The sequence below is a fragment of the Corapipo altera genome, unplaced genomic scaffold, assembly GCF_003945725.1.
Source record: "Corapipo altera isolate COAL_440 unplaced genomic scaffold, ASM394572v1 2b, whole genome shotgun sequence".
Lineage (NCBI taxonomy): Eukaryota > Metazoa > Chordata > Aves > Passeriformes > Pipridae > Corapipo > Corapipo altera.
In genome coordinates this window covers 12,715,652-12,739,861 of record NW_020884874.1, presented here as the reverse complement: position 1 = coordinate 12,739,861, position 24,210 = coordinate 12,715,652, and the positions used below count along the sequence as shown (strand labels likewise).

The 24,210-nt window shown below is 43.9% G+C and overlaps 1 protein-coding gene across 1 annotated transcript in view; it reads right to left on the bottom strand.

Moving 5' to 3' along the window:
- SLC35F1 (solute carrier family 35 member F1) overlaps positions 1-22,970 on the bottom strand; it is a 240,198-nt gene extending 217,228 nt beyond the window's left edge. The window contains exon 1 of the mRNA XM_027634083.1: positions 22,533-22,970. Within this exon, the coding sequence (XP_027489884.1) occupies positions 22,533-22,735 (203 nt within the window). The 5' untranslated portion in view covers positions 22,736-22,970. The remainder of the gene's footprint in view (positions 1-22,532) is intronic.
- Positions 22,971-24,210: the final 1,240 nt, after the last annotated feature.

The window sequence follows — 24,210 nt, the reverse complement described above, 5'->3', positions numbered from 1 at the left end:
TAAATAAAAAATAGGGAGCTTCTAGGGGATAAATCTATCTTTGACATACTGGAGGGTAGAGATCTCTTTCAATGCATTTTGAGGCTAATTTTTATCCTAAACCAGCAAAATTCAACTCAAAATATGGGAAAGTAATATTTTATTTAGGAAGTTAATAAACCTTATGTTAAGCATATTACTATAGCCCATGATGAACAAGGAGGTTTTATGTCGACGCTAGTTTTCATGAGTATGCCATGTCACTCTACACAGATACCAAAACACTTGAGAATTACGTTCTGGTTTTTTACCATCTTCAGACACCACATAAGATGTGATTGGCACTAGAGAGGTAGGAAGAATCAACAAACTCTACAAGTTTCACAACAAAACACACCTTTCTAAAATGCTCCACATTGATCTTTATTTTCTATTTGCTGACGTTAATCTTTTTCAAGTATTTAAGACTGAAATTTCAGGTTCATTAACTGCAGTGAACATTAGTTTGTCAATTATTGTCTCTTTGTCCAAATAACAGTCTGCTGTAGATTTCTGTACTCTGAAACCTGAATCCCAGTCTTATTTATCTGGGCTTATGAATGCATATGTTAGTCTATCATATCAAGGCCAGACCACTGCATTTATAGATAGCTTCTTGACTCTGACAAGGGAGAAATTTGTGTTCCATCTCTTAGGCAGTAAATATACCAGTGCCCCAGAGACATGGAACTGAGACACAGAACAGAGACACAGAACAGACATTTCCACAAGTTAAGGAGGATGTGGTTGTGCTGCAAAGGATGTGATCTGCAAAGTAGGCAAAAAATGTACTTTCAGGCACGCCTGGATCTGAGGCTGGACAAAAACCTTCTGTCCAGGTTTGCTATTACGTTACCAGGTCAACTTTAAAATGTAAAAGCTCTAGAAATACTATGTTCCTAGAAAAATTAACTCTCAATTTTACCTCTTTTAAAAGGGTACAGACTATTTAAAACTATGTCAGAGACCATTCTTATTGTAGCAAGTAATTCCAATGGTACAAAAATTGAAGAAAGGTAGTGTAGCTGTCAGCAGAATGGCTTTTCCCAGTTTTGGGGTTGAAGCATGTGCATTTATGTGGTCAGTTAAAGCAATGAATATTTCAGATGCAATCCTAGAATACCTACCCATCTGAGCTCGGTATTAATTTAAAAAGTCATAACAGTCAAGGGATAATTGCATATAATCAGGGAATGCAAGCAAACAAGGAGGTAGCTTATTTACAGAGACTACTCTGTTGGCAAGAAAGAAAGCATTACCAAAATTAAACTAATAGAGAACTTGATGCCAATATTATACATAATTCAACAGCGTCCCAATTACACTGCCCTTTTATGTTTTCTTGAGCTTTCAGCAAGAGCTGGAAGAGACTCTTCCATATCTGTGTCATGGCTTTCTAGCCTGTAACTCTCCTTGCCAGTCTGTATTTACAATACAAATTAGAAGCATCGATAAATATCTTTTCAGTTTTTTTCATTAAACAGTCCAAGTCTCCTGATATAGGGCTGGTTTTTGCATCCAAGGGGGAAAATCCGAAGCAAACCTGGGAAATGCCTTACTCAAGAGGCAGGGACTGCATGTCAGAACGTGGGTTAAAACTGAAGAAGCTTTGTTCTGTGTTCATACCACTACCTTGTAATTATCCCACTACAGCATTAATCTTGCCAGCTACAAATAACAGATTTCAGTATATCCTTGCTAAGTTAAAACTGCTCTTCCCTAGAGGAGATACTGTGCCTCACACAGTTTCCTCTGCAGCTGAAGATCCATAGCCCTGAGCGCACGATAGCGGAACAGCAGTGCAAAGCCCTGCTCGAGGCTGCTGCCACAAAGACATCATTTACAACCCAATGGTTGCCACATTGAACAATCTCAATCGCAAAACCCAACTCTTAATGTAAGTTTGTATTTATTTTTAATTAGACATGTTGCCTTTGTAAGACATTCTATACAGATTAAAGCCATGGGAAAACAGACCAAGCTCACTTCTGCTCCTCTGAGCCCCTTCAAGCCTGCATGTTTAAGTAGGGCTGAATAACTCCATGAGAGCCCAGAGAAGTCAGGGGAAATGATATAGGCTAGTGACTCCTCCTCCCAGCAGGCACCAAAAAGCCACTGTGCTATTTCAGTCTCAGAACACTGAACTACTTTTCCCAAGAGACCTGAGCATCTGACCCTTGCCTAAGAATATCTTATTCTGTGGGGAAGGGCAAGAAGAAGAGGCAGCCAAGTCGGGGACAAGAAAGAACGGAAAGCTGAAGGTGAGGGGGTGAAGGGAACAGCAGCCACACAGGGAGCAGGGGAAAAGGGACAATAACTAGTGCTTCACAAAATCAAAGAATTAAAAGGACAAAAATAAAATAAAATTGTTTCCCAGGGCAGGTGGAACTAGCACAATGCTGCAGGGCTCAGTGCAAAAGCCAGCCCGTGAGAGCAGAGCAGGGCCATGGCTGGTGGCAGTGACACAAATGGCAGCAGCAGCTTCTGCCATGCACCGCAATGGCTCCTGACAGATGACTGGTGGCCCTGAGGTGGCAGGAACGCAGGGGTTTTAGTAGTGAAAACTCAGGGTAGTATCAAACAAGAGCTAGTTTCTTCTTGCATTGCCAGCAGATGTAAAGAAACTGTTATATATTATTTGGCTGGGTTTCACAATACTGTAACTGGAGAGCAGTCTCAGCTTTCTGCAAGTGCAGTAGGCTATCTCCACCCGCCTCCATCAGCCTCCCTGTACAATCCCACTGGGACCTGGGGGAGTGTCACTTAAGAAAAGCCCTGAGAACCTGTCTCACCATTTCCACAGAGAGGAGTCCTGGCACTACACTGGATGAAGAAGGATGAAAAGAAATCTTCAGGACTTCTGTAAAATACAGGATGATGGCTAAATACAATGCAGTGCACAACAACCAGAATCTGTGTAATCCACTGACATATTCAAGGCAAGCACTGCTTGCATACGCAGGGCTGCCTGAAGCAAAAATACCATCCTTGTATTACATCGCATTAAAGGGGAGGGAAAAACCCAAAGATATTGTATTGGAAAAAAGAAAATACTGGCTTCAACACAGTTTCATGGGAAAAACAGTGCAAGAGGCTACAGTTTGGTAGTTCTGGCAGCAGCACGGGTGTGGGCATACTGAAGTTCAAATCTTTGTTTTTCTGAATCATCAGAATCATCCTGGATGCAGAACCTCTACAAGTACAGCAGGAACTGAAACCTGCTCTATCTCACCTCCACTGCAAGCCTTCATTCTGGTTGCCAAGAGAGGGTTCTGACTGTCAAAGGCAAGACAAGGCCAGAGGATGTTAACCTCTCAGACTACTACTTCCAGGGTTTAGAAGTAAGAAGAACAGGTACTCTCGAAGACACCACCTGCCTCGGGGCTTTTCACTGTTCTCTGCTGACCAGGAAGAACACCGACCTGAGAAAGGGATTTTCACAGGTGCTGTAAAAAGGCAGGAAGGGAGGGGACTTTTTAACTGTTTTAACTTATTTAACTGTTTTTTGTTTCACACAGGAAAGCTGATCCTGGAAGATACAAACTAAATAAACACAACCTTAGCCTAAAGGCCTTGAACAGCAATGCTAGACACTTTCAGTTTAAAACTCTTTGATAAGGGATAGAGGCAATGGCTGCAGAGACATACACTGTGGGTTGGGTCCATTCATTTTGATTACTTGTCCTGAAGCTGCCCCGGTTTGACCAATTCTGGAAGATTACAGTGATATGCAAAATGAAACAGAACTATTTCTTTAGCCACGGTTTAATTATCAACAGTAGTACCCAATGCTCATGGTGTACTGAAATTCCAAAAATACAGTAAGCCAGTATTATGCACCTATGGTCCTGTAAATGGTATATTCCTGTCTCTGTGACCAACACGACTAAACTAATCACCCAAAACTAGGATATATAGCATGCACTGAGTGCACACAGCTATTAACACTTTGATAATCAAAGTTACCTAATCTATTTTAGCATATTTGACTCTGATCTGACATACCAAAGAATTCCAACATCTTACCCACTATCTCCAGTAAAAGTAATTGTAAGTTTCCACGGACATATGTTGCATATACAAATGTGTGTGTATCAAGGTGACATTTATTTAAAAAAAAAAAAAAGAGAGACTGAATCATAGTTCTCCTTTTTTTTAAGGTTAAGAGAGAATATTGTGCATTTGATAACTTATCCCTTTAAACTTGTTTCCCTTCACGGAGTTTGGTTTTAATGCTTTGGTTTTGTTTTGTTTTTTTTTTTCCTTGAGAAGCAACATTAAAGGTAACAGAGTCTTTAATGCCTTCAAGGAAGAAAAAAACCTTCTCAAACTTCTGGACAGGTTTTTCCAACTATTTTAATAACGTACCGAGGAAATTAAGACTGCCTTTCCAATGAACGGGGCTCTAACCTACAGGAAGACTTTTAAGAAGTATTTGCATTCACTACTGTTCAGGTTTCTGGACTAATGACATCGGAAATATCTCCTATTTCTCTCGCATTACCTAAGCAAACAGGCAAATGCAGAATACAGTCTTGCTCTGCTTGATACAGCAGAGTAATTCCCTGTTGTTCTTTTCTTAAGACACAAAGAAAAGCCAAAGACATACATAATAATTGCCCAGTGCAAACCTTCCAGTAAAAGAACAAAAAATAGCCATGCACACCTCTTGAAGACTATACTTCTTATATCTCCCATGTATGCACAATCTGCTGGTTGCATGAAGACTACACGCACAGAGCTGGACAGAGCACAATCCTGTCTATTTTGCAAATGTTCTTCACAAAAGTTCTCTGTGTCTCATCAAGCTCAGGAAAGTGAAAGCCAGTCCAACAGTATATACCAAGTTATTCTGCCTTTTTTCACAAGTAGGAAGAAAAAAACCTCTCCATCTCGTCTTCTGTGGTAAAATCAGATAAAGGTGCCTCCGGAGCAACTTCAACTAGTCTTCCAGGCAATTTACAGGGATCTGTAGTCTACACCAGCCCTTAAAAGCCGCGATTAATTGTCATGGCAACCAGGGCATCACACTACACGCACTTGGGCTGGGATACAGGGAAATCAGTGTGCCCTCTTACCCACACACGAATCTCAAAAGGGTAACGGGCTCCTCGAGGGGCTTCATTGTTTGGACGCAGTTAATCCTCTATAATAGACCCTCTTAACTAGGCATGGGGGACTCTCCCCATACTCCCTCTTCCTTTATAGGAAATCTTGAAACCATGGTGCTGCTGTGGCTGCAGAGGGAAACTGCATTTAGGGGGAGAAGGAGGAAGGGGGAAACGGCAGATAGGAAAACAAAACTGTGGGTACTGTGTATTTTGATTCCAAGTAGGAATTCATCCTAAGAGCTGATGTACCACTTTTTCCTGCACTGATCATATATTTTCTTCATCATAAGTCTTTCATACAAAACCGATTTCCCACCTCTTTCAGTACATCACCATCACTGAGCTTATAAAAACAGCCAGTGTGGTTATACCATAACCACACCCGCAAGCTAGTTAATGGCAATCTCTGCCTACATGAAACCAGAGCAGAGCCATTAGTAAACACTAAAGCAGCAAAGAAACAGGTCCTTCCCTCCATGATAATTCATTTCTATGCCACAGAAGCATACTGAGACAGACAGGCAGAATGAGATGGAGATTTTTGTTGTGTTGCATTTCTCCACTCGCAACAATTGGGATTCAAACACTGGCAGAATTTACCTGAAAGCTTCTTCCCTACCTTCCTGGTCACTCATTTTGGGATTCAAACACAAACTGCTGTATATTGCCCTCTAGTAAAGTTGCTGCTTTCGGTAGGAGTTTTTGGTGTGGGTTTGGTTTTTTTTCCCCAGAGGGAAGCGGTGTTGGGGAGGGGGGTTGGGGAGAGGTGTATTATTATTTTGTTTTCTTTTAAAATAAACAGATACTCCTATTAACAGACCCATTCCCAGTCTGAACCTGGTCACCCCACTAGCCCATGCAATGTGTGGGATTATTTCTGTGTTTTATTAGGGTTTTTGTTAACCAATTAGATACCAACCTGGATTGTATTTATTTACAAGATCTTAAAACTTTAGATGAGAGTAGGATTGTGGCAACACTAATGGTTTAAGCTTCCTAAAACAAGACCGGTCCCAGTATCTGTACATCTGAGTGTACAGTACCCCAAGGAAGAGAGGGGAACTGTGAACCAGAGAAATTCCTGCATTAAAGCATAAGCTAAAAAGCAAGTATCACAAATGTCCCATGGCCAAACTTGCTTTCACAAAAAAATACTGATGTTAACACCCAGACCTATAAACAATGACACATTCAGTTCTTCATACAGACAAAAATACAACCCTCTGACTCAAGTCACAAAAGTACAGTGTCCTAAAACTATGTTTCAGGGATTGGAAAGTGGTAATCTGCTCATAAAACTAATTTTCCAAGAAATTTAAGCATAATCTCATATTTGCTAAAAGCTGGATAAAGCACACAGTCCCCCCATTTTTTTTTTTAATTTTTTTTCTTGTTAAGAGAAAGTTACAACCTTAAGAAGCTTTGGGCCCTGATCTGGAATTTCTATTATCACTTCCATCTTTTTTCAATAGAATCACAATGAAGAATGGAACAATGGGAGATGGTCTCTGTCTGGATTTGTTAATCCTTTATTTCTCTCCTGGCACAGTACACAGCCATACTCTTTTATGCTTATTATCTTCTACAACACCCATGTTCCTCCTTACCTCTGCCTGTGGTTTTGGTGCTCCAAATACAACAGCTTTACCTGCTGCTGGAGAGATGTTGTTGTGAAGCGATACATTGGAACTGTGCAGCACCTCTCCACAGCAGTACTGCAAGTGAATTTGTAACAGCTAGGAGGATACAGAATTGATTTGGGAAGCAGGACTAACAGAAAAATGCTTCCAGAAAAGTGTCTGTGTCAGTGCAATCTTGTGATCGTTCCCGAGGTGATCAAATTGGTGGATATTTTGCTCTTAAGAAATTATTTTGGTAACTGAAACTATGGGATCGCAGATCAGAGGACTCCCTCAAAGGCACAGCTTTTGGGAAAGCAAGTGCATGGCTCTAGAAAGAAAGGGGCCAAGGAATACCAATAAGCCTCCAAGGTCACATCAGCCAAATAAAAACAGCTCATCATCTAGGCTTTGCGAACAAAGATTTAGGAAGGCTCTATCCACATTTGTTACAGGCACACTGGTGGCTAATAAGGCCAACACGAGACAGACATGTCCGATTGCAAAAGGCACAGCAGAAAGACTCCTTGGATGTATTCACCATGTAACAAATACGAGAATACTATAATATATCACATGCCATCACAGAAAGGGAGACAAACCAGTTCAGTGGCCACTGATTTGCCTATTTTTCTAATCAACTGCAGCAATGAAGTTACTGCACGTGTTGGTAGAGAGGCAGAAGTGAGTCACAAATCCCATAGGAGCAATGTTGCACACTAGATAGAATGATTTTAGACCCACTGAACATGTGTCTTTCTTCTAGTTACTATGAAAAACCTGTATCAGAGATAAGGGAAACACATAGCATGCTTATACGAAGGTTTTTCAAAAATGCCCATCCTCACTGAACTCAGGCCTGCCTAAAAATAAGTGAATTTAATGTGTAACACAAAAGACTATTGTCAGTTTAGGGCTGCATCACACCTCCAGCAGCATACAGCAAGTATACACAGGTCTAACAGCACACGTTTCCACTAGCTCTATTCAGACCCGTGCTAACCCATGTATGGCCACCTTCTTTTTCCTCTCTGGTTATAGTCATATCACTTCACCCCATCTGAGGGAGGAATTGGCTACAGCTGATTGCTTACCAGCTGTCAATACTCAACAGGTCTCACGTGTTCATCACCACTCTTCTCAGGAACATGAGCACTAGGGTTTGTAACACTGGAGAAGGCAGGACAGCATAGGCAGGAGGAAGCTAAGGACTTTGGCAACAAGCCAGACATGGTATTACAATACAGATGAAAAACAAAAGCTTGAGACCACAGAAAGATTTACTTTCCCTTCCTTCTTTCCAGTTTCTTTTACCTCCAAACCCTGTTTTCCCCACCTCCTTTGCCCTTGCTCCTCCCCCTTCCCTGCTCACAGCCTCCTTTCTTTCATCAGTCCAGGCATTTGTCCAACCAAAAGTTAACTAAAAACTCAGCTACAACAGCAACCTTTTTCAGCCAGGTTAATTATCTGTGATTTTAGTGAGCTGACTGTGAGATGTGACAGAAACCAGATCCGTCTTAGCAAAAACAGAAGGAGCAATTTGGCCAGGAGCATGGACGGGACAGAAGTGAAACCTCCTTTTGGCAGTTCGCGAAACTGATTTAAAAACAAACTCATTACTCAGCCTTAGCTCATGTTTATCTTACCCAGCTCTGTGAAATGACTGAGAGGTTGAGTCTTCACATCAGGTAACTCATGACCCTCTCCTAAACAATTTCTAGGCATCAAGGAAGGAGTGGTGGATTTGGAAATGGTTTCTTCCCTCCACCACTGCTTAATTATTTTTTTAACAGTCTCCTATCAAACCAAATCAATATGTGTGTATGCACATGCACTGTTCATATGGTGCACATATTCACGTCATAAGTATCCCAAGGAATTAGCGTCAAGATGTAAATCTCAGAAATTATTACAGGCTTATCTCTAGCATATCCTTAGCTCCTCCCTTTTTTTGTTAGCAGAGTTTCACACAACGTGATGAGCTTCAGCCAGGATCAGCTCTTCACCAAATGATCTCTCTATGCTGCCATACACATCTCCAGTAAAGTCAGCAAAACTTGTCTTTGGAGTCAGCTAAAAAGTTTAGCTCACTAACACAATTTCAAACCTCTGTGACGGCAACATCTTCTGTGTCTGAGTAACATGGTTGGTTGATCATCTCCAGTGTCAGGAGAGTTTCAGCAGCCCCAGACTTGTTTTCTCTCCAGACATTCGTTCTCATCCCTGCACCAGCCTCTCCACTGTGTTAGTCTATATGTTTATAACCACATGATAAACTACACTAGAGAAAATATGCATCTGGAAATACAAACCAACAACAACAGAAACTTTTTCCCATTTTTTTCCCCATCTGAATCAAACCATCAACACGTTTCTCCATGCCACTCTGCAAACAGCTCCACTAGCACAATAAAGGGGGAAGAAGCTGGGGATAGAGTCAAGAATAGAAATGAGAAGTTAGGATTAGAGCAAGAATCTCTTCTACCACCTGCCAGAGCCTCACTCTGCAGTGCCAGCTTCATCTGACATCAGTTTCAGTGCCAGGCCACTTCAGGTGCTCTTGGGAAGTCTCCCTTTGTATTCTGACAGGAAAGTTAGATGCCTTTGAAAGTTAGATGTCTCTCCCTCATCTCCTGAAGCCTACTTGTACTACACATTACTTATTTTATTTCTTGGCAAAGTTTGCCCATAAAGTTTCAAAGAAGCACTACAGTAATTATAGACCAGATGCTTCTGAGTACTATGCTGTATTTTATAGCAGTGTATAGCATTTTACAAGCATTAACTAATGAACAACTCTTCCAGATAGTTAAGTTTAATTATCCTCATTTTACAGGTGCTGAACCAGACCCAAGGAGGTTGAGAGATTTGCAGAGGGCCAAAAAAACAATTGGTGTCCAATCTTGGACTGTAAATCAGGAACTACTATATGTAACTTCTCCCCAAGTTCTTTAGAATACAGTATTTCCTCTCATCTGTTGCTGCAATAGAGCTGAGAACAAAACAGGCAAAAGCCCACCCCTCCCTGCCCTGCCCTGCAACAGGTTGGTTGAGCTGCATTTTGTCCGTTAGCTCTGCTGCAACTTTTAGTCAAGCACAGTCAGGATAACACAAATCATCACGCTCTGACTTTGGTCCCAAAGCCCACAAATGGATCAGGCAGCCAGTATTCATAGGGCATCTCCCCATTTTTCTAACTCTCATAATACGTATATGATGGTTTTGGGGGTGATTTTTTCCCTCAGTTTCCCTTTATCACCTGACTGGTCTTTTTGTGCATGCTGTATTTTGTTTATCAGGCTTGAGCTTTTAATACCCGGTAACTGCAGTGATGCAAATGCAGCAGCTACAGCAGCAACAGTTAAGGCCAAAAAGTGGTGAGATAAGCAGTATACTCAGTGGACACAGCAACTTTTATTGGAAAAAAGACAGGCTGTCTGGAGAAGACTTAGTTTTATAGAGTTTCACCTTACAGACCACTGAATGAAACATTATCTGTGTGTGTATGCAGCTGCTGGAGATTTCTCCACACAAACATTTGGTGATCTGCTTTGGATGGGGTGATCAACCAGTCTCAGCAATTCTCTTCTCAAGACTTACAGAACATTTCTGGTCCATCTAGAGGAAGGAAGGACATTATCCCCAAGCACCACTGGTGCTATGATCAGAACAGAAATGCCAGTGCCAGAACTGCCTGAAAACTTGTCTCTCCCTATTATCAGTGCTGTCTACCAGTCTTGAACTGGTAGCATGGGCAGAGGTGATCATATAGCTTTCTCTCTTCATGCTTGTTCTGGCCCCCATCTTCCTCACTTCCGACCACAAGCTTTCAACAGCTCCTGTCTAATGCTCAAGCTCTGGAAGCAAGTGAACGAGTTATCCACATATCTCACATCAGTTATCCGTTTCAGCTGGTCTTTGCTACTGCTTCTCAGTCAAACAGAGCTGTTTCTGAAAGATAAATGCACACATGGCTGCTGCTCAAAGGAAAACACGCAACATTTGGCAGGCAACTTAGTTGCAAGTTACATTTGCACCTTTGTTCCCTCTCCTGCTTCAGGCCTGTCACACAGAACAGCAGCCAAAACGCATCTTAAAGATTAGGTCTGGTCTCAGAGCCCTAATCTTGCAAGCACCTAAATTGCTGACTAGTTGCAGCGACCAGAGTATGATCATGACTCATTTCATGTTTGATGCACGGCATTTTGCTCAAACAGAGCCCACATATATGGAAAAAATAATCATTAAAGGACAAGGAAGAAAGACAAATTTAAAATTGTCAGTGTGTGGTTCAAAATAAATGGCAGTTAAATACTCTCGAATGTAACAGTATTTGGATGTTAGTAAGAACATTCATAAATGAGAAAAGAAATTGGTATTGATTCTGTGGGCTCATGTCTCAATACATATATAGGTCATAATGTGAAGATAAATCTAATAAATCAATCTAGCTGAGTAATAATAAGTTCCATTAACACACTAATACATACCAGATCGAATACGTATGAACAATTTCAGACATCAAATTTAACAGACATTCTTCTACGAGTTAGAATGTGCTAGAATTTCATTATTTATAATGGCATGTTGAATTTGGGTAACTTGTAGTTCATCCTAAAAGATCTCACATATTTATACAGAGGCACAGACACAGAGACCTTTTTTCCAAGTGAATTACTACGAAATTATTTGGTGTTTTAAACTCAATTAACCTCTTTAGAGCAGGAGCAACTCTGAATGCCAGAGATTTCACTTGGTTAATACAAATCCAATGTAACTTCCATTTCTGGCAAACCCTTTAACCACCATCACATGGCTCTGCCTCACTCTCTAAGCACGTTTCTGCTACTGAACACTAGTTCTGCTGTCATCTTTTTGTTTAAATGAGAAAAAACCTGAAATTTTCCTTTTCAATGCCAGTAAGAGTGACTTCATACATGTATGACAATCATCACACCAGCTTGCCCCTGTGCTACTGGATTAAGTCCTCCAAATATCCTGGAATCTACTGAACGTCTTCAAATACATGATTCCCCCACCACAAGCTGGACCCAAAAAAACCCACTGAAGTATACCATCAAAAAAATTCTTGCAAGCACTAAATCAAAGCAAAGCATCTTTGGTAGGATGTGAAGATGAGGCACTGGAACAGGGTCTTCAGGGCTAGCCACAGATGGTTGTCTGCTCTGGGACAAGCTGGATAGCACTTCTGCAAATGCTAATCTCTAAACTCCAGGAAAAAAAAGTCATTTTTCTAGAAAGCATCCCCTTGAGCACATCAGGCACCCAACAGTGGGGGTCAAGTACCCAAAATCTGACTGGAAGTTATGTGTGCATATCAGGTAGTTGATCACTACATATATTAGGGTGCTGGCTTTTTCCCCACTACAGTATATGAAGCTTGGAAACTTTTTCTGCCTGACAGTACTTAATCCTCCTACTCAGTCCAAAGAAAATTATATCTACAACATTAAAGTTTTATTTTCTTCAAGTATCAAATCCCATACCCATTAAAATATTTCCCATCTCCCTGCTCAACTCTTCCCAGCCTACTTGCTATTTGCTGTCCTTCCTCACTTTCAGTCTACCCAGGACAGTTCCTACAGACCTCAATATACTGGCAGCAGGGAGTTAAAAAAAACATAATCAAAAGAATTTCATGTCTGTAGCAGCAGAGAAATAAAAGGAAAAAGAGCAACAGGAAAGAAACATTTAGTTTCATTATGGCGCTCAGCTTCTAGTAAGAAGAGATTTCAGGAGGCAAATGGCCCAAATCAAGCTGCAGAGCCACTGAAAATACAGAGCTATTTAAACTCCATAAAATACCTGGCCTTAAAATAATCACAAGGTAATGTATTTAATTTTAGTAAGTATTTTCTAGCATTTGTCTCACCATCGTAGGGCAAAAAAACCCACAAAGATCCATGCAGAAAAATATTGCATCTTGGGAAAGTCACAGGGCACCTGGGTAGACAAAGACCAAAATCTTGGTCAAAAACAGAAAGCATAGGGTAGAGTACAGCTTGTGCCTTACCCCTCCTTGGAGCATTTGGGCTCTACCTTTCAGTGACTCACCTCAGGCCTCCTCTTAAAGAGTTAGACATCTACCTCCTCTTTTCAAAAGAGACAACTCCCCCCCTTCTACTTTGTAGCCACCATTCTCATTCAGCCCATCCCAATTCCCTCAAACTCCCTCTTACTGTGAAAAGCTCTCAGCTAGACACCCCAAGGCTACATTAAGGATCAGAATTTTTATAGCCTTGAGAGATCCGGGAGTGGAGCTGTGGAGCTCTCTCTCTCTTTGAAGAGGTTGATGAAGAGGTATCAGAGCAGGAACAGATTCTGCTATCTCTCTCCCATGCTGCCAACGGCTTCCTCCCTATTTCACTAAACAGGGGGAAACATTTAGTCTCCTCTTAACTCATTTTCCATTTCTACCACATGGAAAGCAGAAAAAGCCAAGTCCTATCAAAACACTTGCCTGATGAGAAAAGTAATGAAAATGAATGTGGCACAGAAGACAGCACCCTTTTAAAATCAGTGCAGCTCAATTCCATGCAGTGAAGCAGGCTTCTGGACACATGCACAACAGCTTCTTTGAGAAATGAACACCAGAGAGGACTAAGTAAACTAATGGCCATCACTATAAACATTTCAAATTTTGTTTTCATTCCATCATCAGCTAATACTGGCTTACAGGTTGCAATTAACATGAGGGTTTGGGAGGTAATAATTATGGTCTTGCTACTGGACATAAATTACTTAATTTATCTGTATTAGAGATGCAGAAATCTGTTTCAAGCATAACGTGCTTTTGTAAATTAACACTTTGAAGCCTGAAATGTCTTGGGAGATGAGTTGGGCAAAAAATCATCTTCTATTTCCAAACTTTTAATTTTCAAAACTTCTCATATTTTGCATTAAGACAATGCCACAATCTGTTGAAGCTCTTTATCCCAAGAGAACCTCAAAATTTGTGTGTTCACAGCAGCCCTCAGGGATGCAGCAAAGCAGAATTAAACCTGGTCTCCTACTTAAGTACTCCTTTTACCATGTTACCATGAAGTCTTACTCGTTCTCCATCCAAAAAACATCCAGTCTGGACATAAGAAACTTTCTTAACATGCAGTCTTGAGAAAGTCCAATCCTTCTTAACAAGGTTTTGACTAATCTACATTTTTTAACAGAAAAAAAATTTATAGCAAAAGAGAAGATTCGCTATCCAGCTCTTAAGTTCCTACACATTGCCACAGATCAGATCTATCTGAAGGCAGAGTGTGGCCTCTCACATCACATGGGGAACAGGCACTGTAAGGAAGCAACCGACCACCACACCAAGAGGAAACTGAAATTAAGGAGTGTCGATCAGCTGGAAGGCAGGAGGGCTCTGCAGAGGAACCTGGACAGACTGGAGAGTTGGGCTGATTCCAACAAGATGAGGTTCAACAAGGCCAAGTGCCAGGTCCCGCACTTTGGCCACAACAACCCCCTGCAGCGCTACAGGCTGGGGACAGAATGGCTGGAGAGCAGCCAGGCAGAAAGGGACCTGGGAGTTTGGATTGACAGGAAGCTGAACATGAGCCAGCAGTGTGCCCAGGGGACCAAGAAGGTCAATGGCATGCTGGCCCGTATCAGGAACAGTGTGGCCAGCAGGACCAGGGAAGTGATTCTTCCCCTGTACTCAGCACTGGTGAGGCCACACCTGCAGTGCTGTGTCCAGTTCTGGGCCCCTCAGTTCAGGAAGGATATTGAGGTGCTGGAGCGGGTCCAGAGAAGAGCAACTAGGCTGGTGAAGGGACTCAAGCACAAGTCCTATGAGGAGAGGCTGAGGGAGTTGGGGTTGTTCAGCCTGGAGAAGAGGAGGCTCAGGGGAGACCTCATCACTCCCTACAGCTCCCTGAAAGGAGGCTGTAGCCAGGTGGGAGTTGGTCTCTTCTCCCAGGCAGCTATCAGTAAGACAAGAGGGCATGGTCTTAAGGTCTGCCAGGGGAGGTTTAGGTTGGATATTAGGAAGAAATTCTTTACAGAGGGAGAAATCAGACATTGGAATGGGCTGCCCAGGGAGGTGGTGGATTCACCATCCCTGGAGGTTTTTAAGAAGAGACTGGATGTGGTACTTAGTGCCATGGTCTAGTAACCATGGTGGTAGTGGATCAAAGGTTGGACTTCATGCTCTCGGAGGTTCTTTCCAACCCGGCTGATTCTATGATTCTATGACTGAAATTACTGTATCGGCTACAAACAGAAGGTTGTCTTAATAAGTGTCCCTATTTTTTACTGTGGCACCTACATAGCGTCATTTGTGGACAGACCTTTCTGGTGAGATCAAGGGTCATCCACCTCATCTAGGAAATTATTTGGTTGTCCCTGTGTACCATGGCACATCCAAAAAGCTGTCACACTTCTTGCAGATGTACAGCACAGTGTTGCTGTACAGGTGCTCTAACCGAGCACGGCCAGGCTGTGGGGACACTGCCTCCTGCATCTCTGGCTCTTTAGCTCCAGCCATACTGAAGAGAACATGATGCATGGGAGTTAAACCTGCTACCTCAATCATTTCGTGTCTCTGAGAAAAATGACTGAGAGAGAATATGTATTGAAATGTTTTCTTAAATCATGAGAAAAACCAAGTCAGAGAAAGCTGAAAGACAAGCTTCAAAACTGGTGTGTTTTCAGAAAAAAACTCAGCGAGACAGATGACAGACATAAATAACACAGACAGGTAGATTAGATAGTTCACAACGTGAATTTCAGAAACACCAACACTTACACACTTTACAGTCATAGCAATTTATTAGTCCCTATGTAGCTGTTCTTGTAACAGGTGATTTCAGCTGAGTTTGAGCTCAGCTCACAAGACTCTGAGCATGAGATTTCTATTGTTGTTGGGTTTAGGGGGTGATTTTTTTAGTTTATAAAGTCAAGCTTCTTCAGCAACTTCTTTTTCCTAAGCTTTCTTGGTAATTAGCCCTAATCAGTATTCAAGTGCTGATCTGTAAGGCTATCTGCTGACTTAAAGGAAGGGAACACCTCACTAATAGCCCCAGTGTTTCCCTCTCCCAGCAGAAACAACCCCGATAAGGACAGAGACTCCAGCCATCTCCAAAGAGACAGAGCCACAAAGAGCCCTTCTGATCGCTGCTGGCATCTGGCCTTCCCCTCATTAGCACATTAAAGCTGCTCTGTCCATCCCATAAGAACCACTCTGTCCATTCCTCCCTCATTCTCTGTGGAGCCATTTACGGTGCTGCTCCTTTGAAATCCCCTTAGTTCAAGAGGCAGTAACCCCTTCCCAAAGCCCACAGAACATCCAGTGTCAAAAACTCCCAGTTACAGACAGGCACCCAGTAAGTATCAGCATTTTGAATGTCATAGGTAGACAGAAGACACCCACATATTTCGCGGAACAGCCTCTCCTAGGAAAAGTCTTTTCCCAATCAGTATGTGGACTGCTGGGTTTGGATTACAGTGGACTTATCATATCAAATCACACTAAACAATCTCTATTTCAGAACAGGATGGGCAAGGCTTCTATCTCCTAAAATGCAAATTCTCAGAAGCAAAAGCAAGGCAAGGGGTACAAAGCTTTCCAATCCTGGCTTCTAAACCTGTTAGGAAACCACACTCAGAAACTTTGAAACCATACTTGGATGGATTTCCAGTATGTGCTACAGCATCAACATGAAAGCTTTATGTACTTTAGCTCATCTTCGCTCCTAAATCAAAGCATTTTAAGTGTACTATGGCATGCCAATAAGTAAGTGTGCATTCACTTACTTCACTTACTGCCAATAAGTAAGTGTGCATCAGCTGTTTGGAGAGGAAGGGGAAGAACACCTTTTTGTCAGGTTTTACAGATATTTTCCTTATTCACCCCAATTATTAGGAACATAGCTAATTTGCAGAGATCACTTGCTTACAAAATGACAATTAAAAGCAAACTAATGACAAAAGGGAACAGTGGACAATTTTTCATCACTTGATTTCTATATCCTCTGCCAGAATGCTTTCCTATTGGCAGATATGACCTTCCCACTTCCTTGACCAAAAAGAATAATACCAACAGGCACAAGAAAGCCAACCTAGTTGCTTTATCTATGCTCTGAACTCCTTTTCTTTAACTTACTTCAGAATTGTATAAATATTTTTACCTAAAAGGAGAACTATAGCTATCTAAATTGAGCTCAGGCTCATTCTTCTACAGTCACCATTATTCTGGGTGGACTTTGAGAAGCTATTTGTACTTTTAAAGAATAAAAATCCCAAAGGAAGCAAATTCTTTTGTTTTGAAGAAGAAAGTAAAGCAACTGAAGGTTTGGATTCAAAAATTATATGTTTGATCCTTGACTTGCTTCTCATTAAGAAAATGCCATCAATTATTTGGTTTGTTTGCCTCTCTGATCAGTCAACTGAAAGACCTTACTGCTCTGGGGCAATGTAACACATTGCCTCATTTCAGTATTATTCAGTTTCAGGTTCTTTCTGGTAGGTAAACCCCTCTGTCAGATTTACTGTGTAGATACATGTTATTAGGAAAAAAACCCATTAGGTTATCGCTTTTGATACTTGCAGTGCCATTTAAAGAGCTCTCATCTCTGAAGAATTAGTAGCTTTGACACACAGTTCAAGCTCAAAGTTAGACAGTTATTGGGCCAAACTTCCTCAACTCCAGTATCAGGGATGAATTGGGCCTGTAACATACTAAAAAAGCAAAACTTTTATTCAACCTGCACCCAAACAGCCAGGCTTTCTGACAGTAAGAATCTAAATTGCTTTTGTTCATATAATTTTGTTCAATAAATCACTGTCTATCTTAATGAATTATACTTATTAGCAACATTATTTTTTCTTCCTTTTCCTAAGACAGGAATTAGATCCTGCACTTTATGCACAAGGTTAAAATTTATCTGATAAAGTAAGGAAGTGAGCAAAGAAGTAGAAAGAGACTCATACTGCTCCTGAGAAAGTTTTCACAATTCACTAGTGCAGAGAACATAATTACAAAGCTATTTAAAAGATGGCATGGGACTGAAAGGCTGAAATCACTCTTTTTCCATTTTCTTATTCAAGTTAAGTATGTCTCTAATATTCTGATACCCTTCTTAGGAAACTTCTGAGAAATACAAAATGCCATTTAGCAACAGAGAGCAAGAAAAAGCCCATGAAGACATCCTTGAAACACAAAGATAAGGCACAGCTGGATTTTATACATAGTATCCCTTAAGAAAGGACTAAGAGATAGAAGTGGGTAAACCCAGAAAAAGGTATGTGCCACAATAGCAGTGCCTTAAATGTTACTCTGGAGACCCGACTTCATTGACGCAGCCATGGTACTTTTTGTTTCACAGAATAATCTCATTTAGTTTCCTAAAATCACTTTGTCATAGCATCTAAAGATATTAACTCATGTTCCTTTCAGAAACTACATTTTCCTTCCTTGTCCTGGTGCCCAGGACTACAGACATAATGTGCATATATAAGCAGGTATCTTATTTGTTCGCTCTTATTTAGAAACATAATTTGTAAGAATGCCCCAAAGAGATTGTTTGGCAACCTGCTTCCCCCATGTTTCATCGATGTTTATTGTCTGTCCAGTTCCTCTAAAGAGGTGATAACCAGCCTTCCCAACATGAGATCAACCTGTAAATTAGCTCAAAAGACTTCAGGGGCCATGGGTAGCGTTTTGCAGGTGATTCTCTGCCCTTCAGATCACCTAGAGAGTGCAAGAAAGGGAGACAAGCCTCCTCTCTGTGCTAGAATACAGCCAGACAATTGAGACCCACCAACAGGTATCTCTGAAATAACGCAGGCGCCAGGGTAGAGGCGTGGAGGACCACAGAACTCCAAGCCGCATGATTTTCTCCTTATTTTCTTGCTTGCCACTATAGGTGGGAGGAAACGCGGAGCAGGTGAGTCACCGCTCATTAAGTGGTCCTCTACAAGCAGACAGAGTTGGTGGAATCCAATTCTGGCTTCACAGAATTTTGAAGAAGCAAGCAATCAAACAGACAACATTCTTTTTGCTCTCCCCTGCAATACAGCAGGACAGGTTCAATCAGAGACACCTGCTCAGCAAGTGTCACAAGGAAGGCACTAGGCAATCCCTGCAGCTGGGATTTATGGACCATGGGTGTGAGTCACAGGTCCAGGACCATGTCCACAGTATGTAATCATGACAGCATTTCCCCTTAATGCAACAGCAATTCAAAGCCACCCTCTCCCTACTCAGAACCATAGAATCATTAAGGTTGGAAAAGACCTCTCAGATCATTGAGTCCAACCATTAGCCCAACACTGCCAGGTCCACCATTACACCATGTCCCTAAGCACCACATCTTCTTCAAGGGTAACAGGAAGTTTGATCCTATTGCAGCAGATCATGTTCACCATAACTGGCAGCCCAGAATTTATACTCAAATTATTCCAGTAAATTCCACAGTTTTGTTGCGCATCCTCAGTCTTCCATGATTCTGACCCTTCCCTTTTGGGTTTTACTTTTGTTTTCTGTTATGGCCAACTTTTTTCTGAGTGCAGTGTTTGCTGTGATCACTGTAATAGATTTTTAAAGTCAAACAGGTCTGCTTTCAGCGTATTCTCTCTCAAATACCCTGAGGGGGTTGTTCCAGTGTTTCTCTATTACTTCGGGATCTATTGAGTGAATAAAGACGAGAGGTTGGAATGTGAAGTTAAAATAAGCTTCTATAGCTTGTAAAACAACTTTAAGAGGAACCTTCAAAGGCAAATCAGGAATCAGCAAGTGCCTGGGTGATCAAACTGCTAAATATAAAGTGAGAGAGAAACAATGTTCACTTTCGGCCAGCGTCTATCCCCATTCTTCTGCTGTCTTGTTTCCTCCCTGGCCACATCAGTCTGTTCCCTTCCTGGGCACAGACTTCTTATCAGAGTCTCTTGTGACAGGATAAGCATTTTAAATTAGAGAACTTGATTCAGTTAAGATATAAGGAAGAAGTTTTTTACAATGAGGGTGGTGAAAAACATGCAAACAGGTTGCGCGGAGATGCGGTAGATGCCTCATCCCTGAAAACATTCAAGGTCAGGTTGGATGTGACTGAGCAACCTGATCTAGTTGAAGATGTTCCTGCTGAATGCAGTAGGAGTTGGATTAGGTGACCTTTAAAGGTCCCTTCCAACCCAAACCATTCTATGATTCTACCAGCTATAAGCAGGTTCCTGGCATCCCCAGCTGTTGTCAACCTTTTTATTTTGATGTCTGCCTGAGGATCCTGCACTTTGTCTAGCAGAAAACAGAAGCACATGAGCTCATCACAATGGGTAGATCAGGAATCTTTCACAAATGGGTCTCAAGCAAATGGTGCACACAAAGTATAGACAGCATAGAGAAAGTGCTACCCTTTTCCAGTAGAAAAACAATTGGAAAAGCCAACGTTTGGTTTGTTCTGAGCTCCTGCTTTACAGATATGGCATACATATTTCTTCCTTTCCCTCATGTATTTGCATGCTATTGTCTCCGTAGAAGATGAAAATATAAACATTGTGTCAGGATTCATTTCACTGGGTCAGGATTGATTTCACTGTATCAACAGAAGTACTGATGAAAGCCCTGATGTTACATGGACTGAGATATTAGTTCCCATGGAAAGTTGAAAGAAACTTACGGAAATGTAACTTGGACAAAATTTCCATTGATGTGCTGTGGGATTGGCTAAGGATTAAAATATTTTAGTAACAAGTCTTCTCCCTGTCTATAAATCACACACATTTGAAAAAATTTTACTCTTATTTCATGTTTGAGGAAGAGAAAAGAAGAACACATTAATGAAAAAGTGACTGAGCTCCTGTGTGTTAGGGTGCTCCTCTGGGCAATGGGAGATCTCATTTCTACATTCAAGTTTGTGAATTACAATAGAGATTTGAACTTTGGTCACCAGAGCCAATTTCTACCCTTTCCCCCTTATAAAACAAACAAAACCCCTAAACAAACAAAAACCCAAAAGAAAATAAACCCATCACAACCTAGATATTCTCATTTCAATCACATATAAAGAACAATAAATATTGATTTGATGCTTTATCTATGGCTGAGAGTCATATATATGCATAAGGACGGTAACTACCTAAACCATATGAATTAATCCAACACCTTGTAGCCACGATGACTGTGGTCAATTTGATGACTCCCCAGCAGTCACTATTACCACCCTTGCACAGGAGAACCAATTGCTTTTGTATCTGATCCCTTCACCGCATCTTCATATATCTCTTGCAGGCCCTGAGAAAAACCCCTTTTCTCTAGTGTTGTATTTCAGGACTGACACACACCTCAGGATAACCAAGGAAAAGGAGAGCAGGACCTTGCAAACATAGGATATCTAAGATGTCACAGACTGTCAAGTTGAGGAATTGAGTGAATTTTACTATACTGAGAGTTACAAATCCATATGTACAAGAAAACGTGTAATTGAGTTGAAACAGCTCTTACTTGTTTCAGCTTCTTTTCAATCCTTCTCATGCTCAGATAACAATAGATAAATATTTCCTCACTTATTGATGCTTTGGGAAATCCTCCTAGATTGCTAATCGGTAATTAACTGCATGTAATAGCGATGTCCTGAGAGCAAATAGCTTCATGTATTTGTAAACAATGTAACACTGGTAAAAATGGTAATTTCCTAACATTTGGAAGCTTGAGAGGGTCAACGACCTTCATCTTCAGACCTATCGAGATAGAAGAGCTGGGTTTAGGAGCTTCTCCGTATTACACACATCTGAAACTAAAGCTGGGACAATGAGGCCAACGCTGGTACGTACCACCCCATTGCTGCAACTGCTCTGTTTAGCACGTAAGAGTCATTAGGCAGAAGTGATGGCTTTTCAGACAGGAGGCACTGAATGGACTCTGTTTTGTACTAAAAACCTCTGCCCTAATCAAATGCAGTGTAAAAGAAACAACTGGCAGAGAGGTGAGTGTAAAGGATTAAAGTAAGATGGTTCCAGTGTTTTCTTGTGCCTTCGGTGAAATAATTTACTCCGAGTACCCGGCAGTTTTCCCATCTTTGCACTGACCATTCTGAGCCACACGCACGGGCGAACCGACCAGCTCGCCTCTCGCCAGCATCCCACTCCCGCAAGCCCAGCGCGCTGCTCCCTGGCCACGCGAGCTGGTCGGAATCGGGTAAAGATCCCATACGGCGCCCCTCGGCACTCCGGAGCATCAGGCCGCGCCCCGGCCGCTGCTGGCGGACCCGACCAAGAGCCCCGGGGGCCGCCCCTTCCCCGCCGCCCGCGCTCCAACTTCCCCGGCGGCGCCTCCGCCACCGGCCGGGCTGCGGCAGCGGGGATATCGGCTCCCTGCTCCCGCTGGCCCTCGCCTGTCCGCGACGGGCCAGGAGAGCCGGAGCAGGTGGGCGGCGCGGAGGCTCCGCTGCGGAAGCTGTGCCTGCGGGTACGGCAGGTGCGAGCGGCACCGGCGGGGAGGGCGCGGGCTGGCGCCTCACGCCGCCGCCTCGGAGGCAACAATGGGCCGGGAGAGGCTCCGCGCCGCCGCCCCCTGCCCGCACGGGGCTTCCCCGGGGAAGGGCGCTGCCAGCGCAGCCCAGCGCAGCCGAGCCGAGCCGCGCCGAACCGAGCAAGCCGCCCCGCCGGCGCCTTCGTGCCCCGCCGTTCCCCCCTGCCTAGGGGGCCGGACCGGGTCGGGGCCCCTCCGACGGGCGCCCCTAGCACCGGCGCGCCCGAGGGCGAGCGGCGCCGTGCCGTGCCGTGCCGTGCCGCGCCGCCGGAGCTCCGCTCCATCCCCTGGCCTCACCTGTTCAACACTTTCCTGATCCTTTGGCGCACGCTGGAGGAGGGCGCGGAGATGCCGCTCCTGCCGCCGCCACTGCCGCCCTCCGCCGGCAGGTTCTCGATGGTGGCCACGACATGGCTGGGCTGCGGCGGGTGGTGCGGCGGCGGCGGCGGCTGCGGCGGCGGAGGGTGGCGGTGGTGGCGGTGGCGCTCGGGGGAGAGCATCGCGGCGGGGCTGCGCCTCAACGGAGAGCGGGGTGCATCCCGGCGGGAGGGCGGCGGGCGCTGCTGCCGCCGGCGCTGGCTCCCTCGGCTTCCGGGCAGCGCCAGACCCTCGCCCGCTCCTCCCTCACTGGGCTGCCATGCAGCGAGGGGCGGGATGCTTCTGCCGCCGCCAGCGAGTGCCGCTCACAGCCGACGAAGTGGCAGCAGTTTGGCGACCCTCCTCCTCCTCCCACACCCCCCGCGCCCAGCCGGTGCCTCCCCCCGGCGTAGCCGCCGCCGCTGCGCCGCCTCGATCCCTTTTGTTCCCCGCCCGCCACCGCCCCGCGCTCCCCAAGCGCACGGCTGCCGCCCGGCACGACACAGCCTAGCACGGCGCGGCTGCGGAGCCCCCTCGGAGCACACCCGGATCCCGGTGCGGCGGCCGCGGAGCCCCCGCACTCCGCGGTGCCGCCGGGCTAGCGCGGCGGAGGCCGCCAGGGGGCGCCCGCGGCGGCGGCAGCGCCCCCCGCTCCCCCCAGACCGGCGGGAGCCCCGCGGGGCGCTCGGAGCGGGACCCCGGGGCAGGGGGTGCGGGCCCCCCCGAGGGTCCCGTCCCGCCCTGCGGGTGGTGCCGCCGTCCCGCCTCCGGCCGCTGAGCTCCGCGCTGGGTGGGCGAGGGGTCGAGTGGGAAGCCGAGCCAGCGGCGCCCCAAACTTCGCCCCACTCGCTCATCGGTTTTCTTTGGAGTGTTTAGTTGTGTTTTGGGCGTGGTTTTTTGGTAGTCGGTTGCCTGATGGCCACAGCTGAACGGCACGGCACCCCTCCGCTGTGTGAGCGCCCGGGAGCTGCCGTACGCTTGTCCTCTGAAACGGGGCACGGGCGATGTCGTCTTCAGTGAATTGGGAAAAGTGTAAAGGAGACAATCGCCTCTGAACAACACCGTGGTTCTTACACCGCCGGAGGCACGTAAGGGACTGAGGGAGGGATGGCAGTCGCTGTAAAGTTCAGAGCTCCATACATTTTTCATAGGGACAGTGCACTTGAAGTTCATGCCTGTGCGGGGCTTCTTACAGTGCTGTGTTTGTCTTTTTCAAATACGAGGACAATCCCTGAAAAGAAATGGAATGAACTTGAGTTTAATATTTCTTACTCTAAAGATGAAGATATTTCACTTCAAAAATTGAATTAGGCTCAGAGTAGGTAAAAATATATATCTTTTAAATCAATCGTGTCTCTCTGAAACATATTACATGATAATTTTGCAAAGTCCTGTCAGTGACATACATTTGAAATTTCACCTTTTCCATTCCATTGCTCCCCTCGACTTATTTTTGTCAAGGATTCTCCCAGTATATTTCTGTTTGTGTGAACCTTACACAAATCTGTGAAGGTGAGAGGAACATTCGTAATAAGCAGGGAAATGTGGTTTTATAGCTGTGGAGTAACCCCCAGGGAAATCAGATAGATGTAATACTCGAAATTGCTTTTTTTTTTTA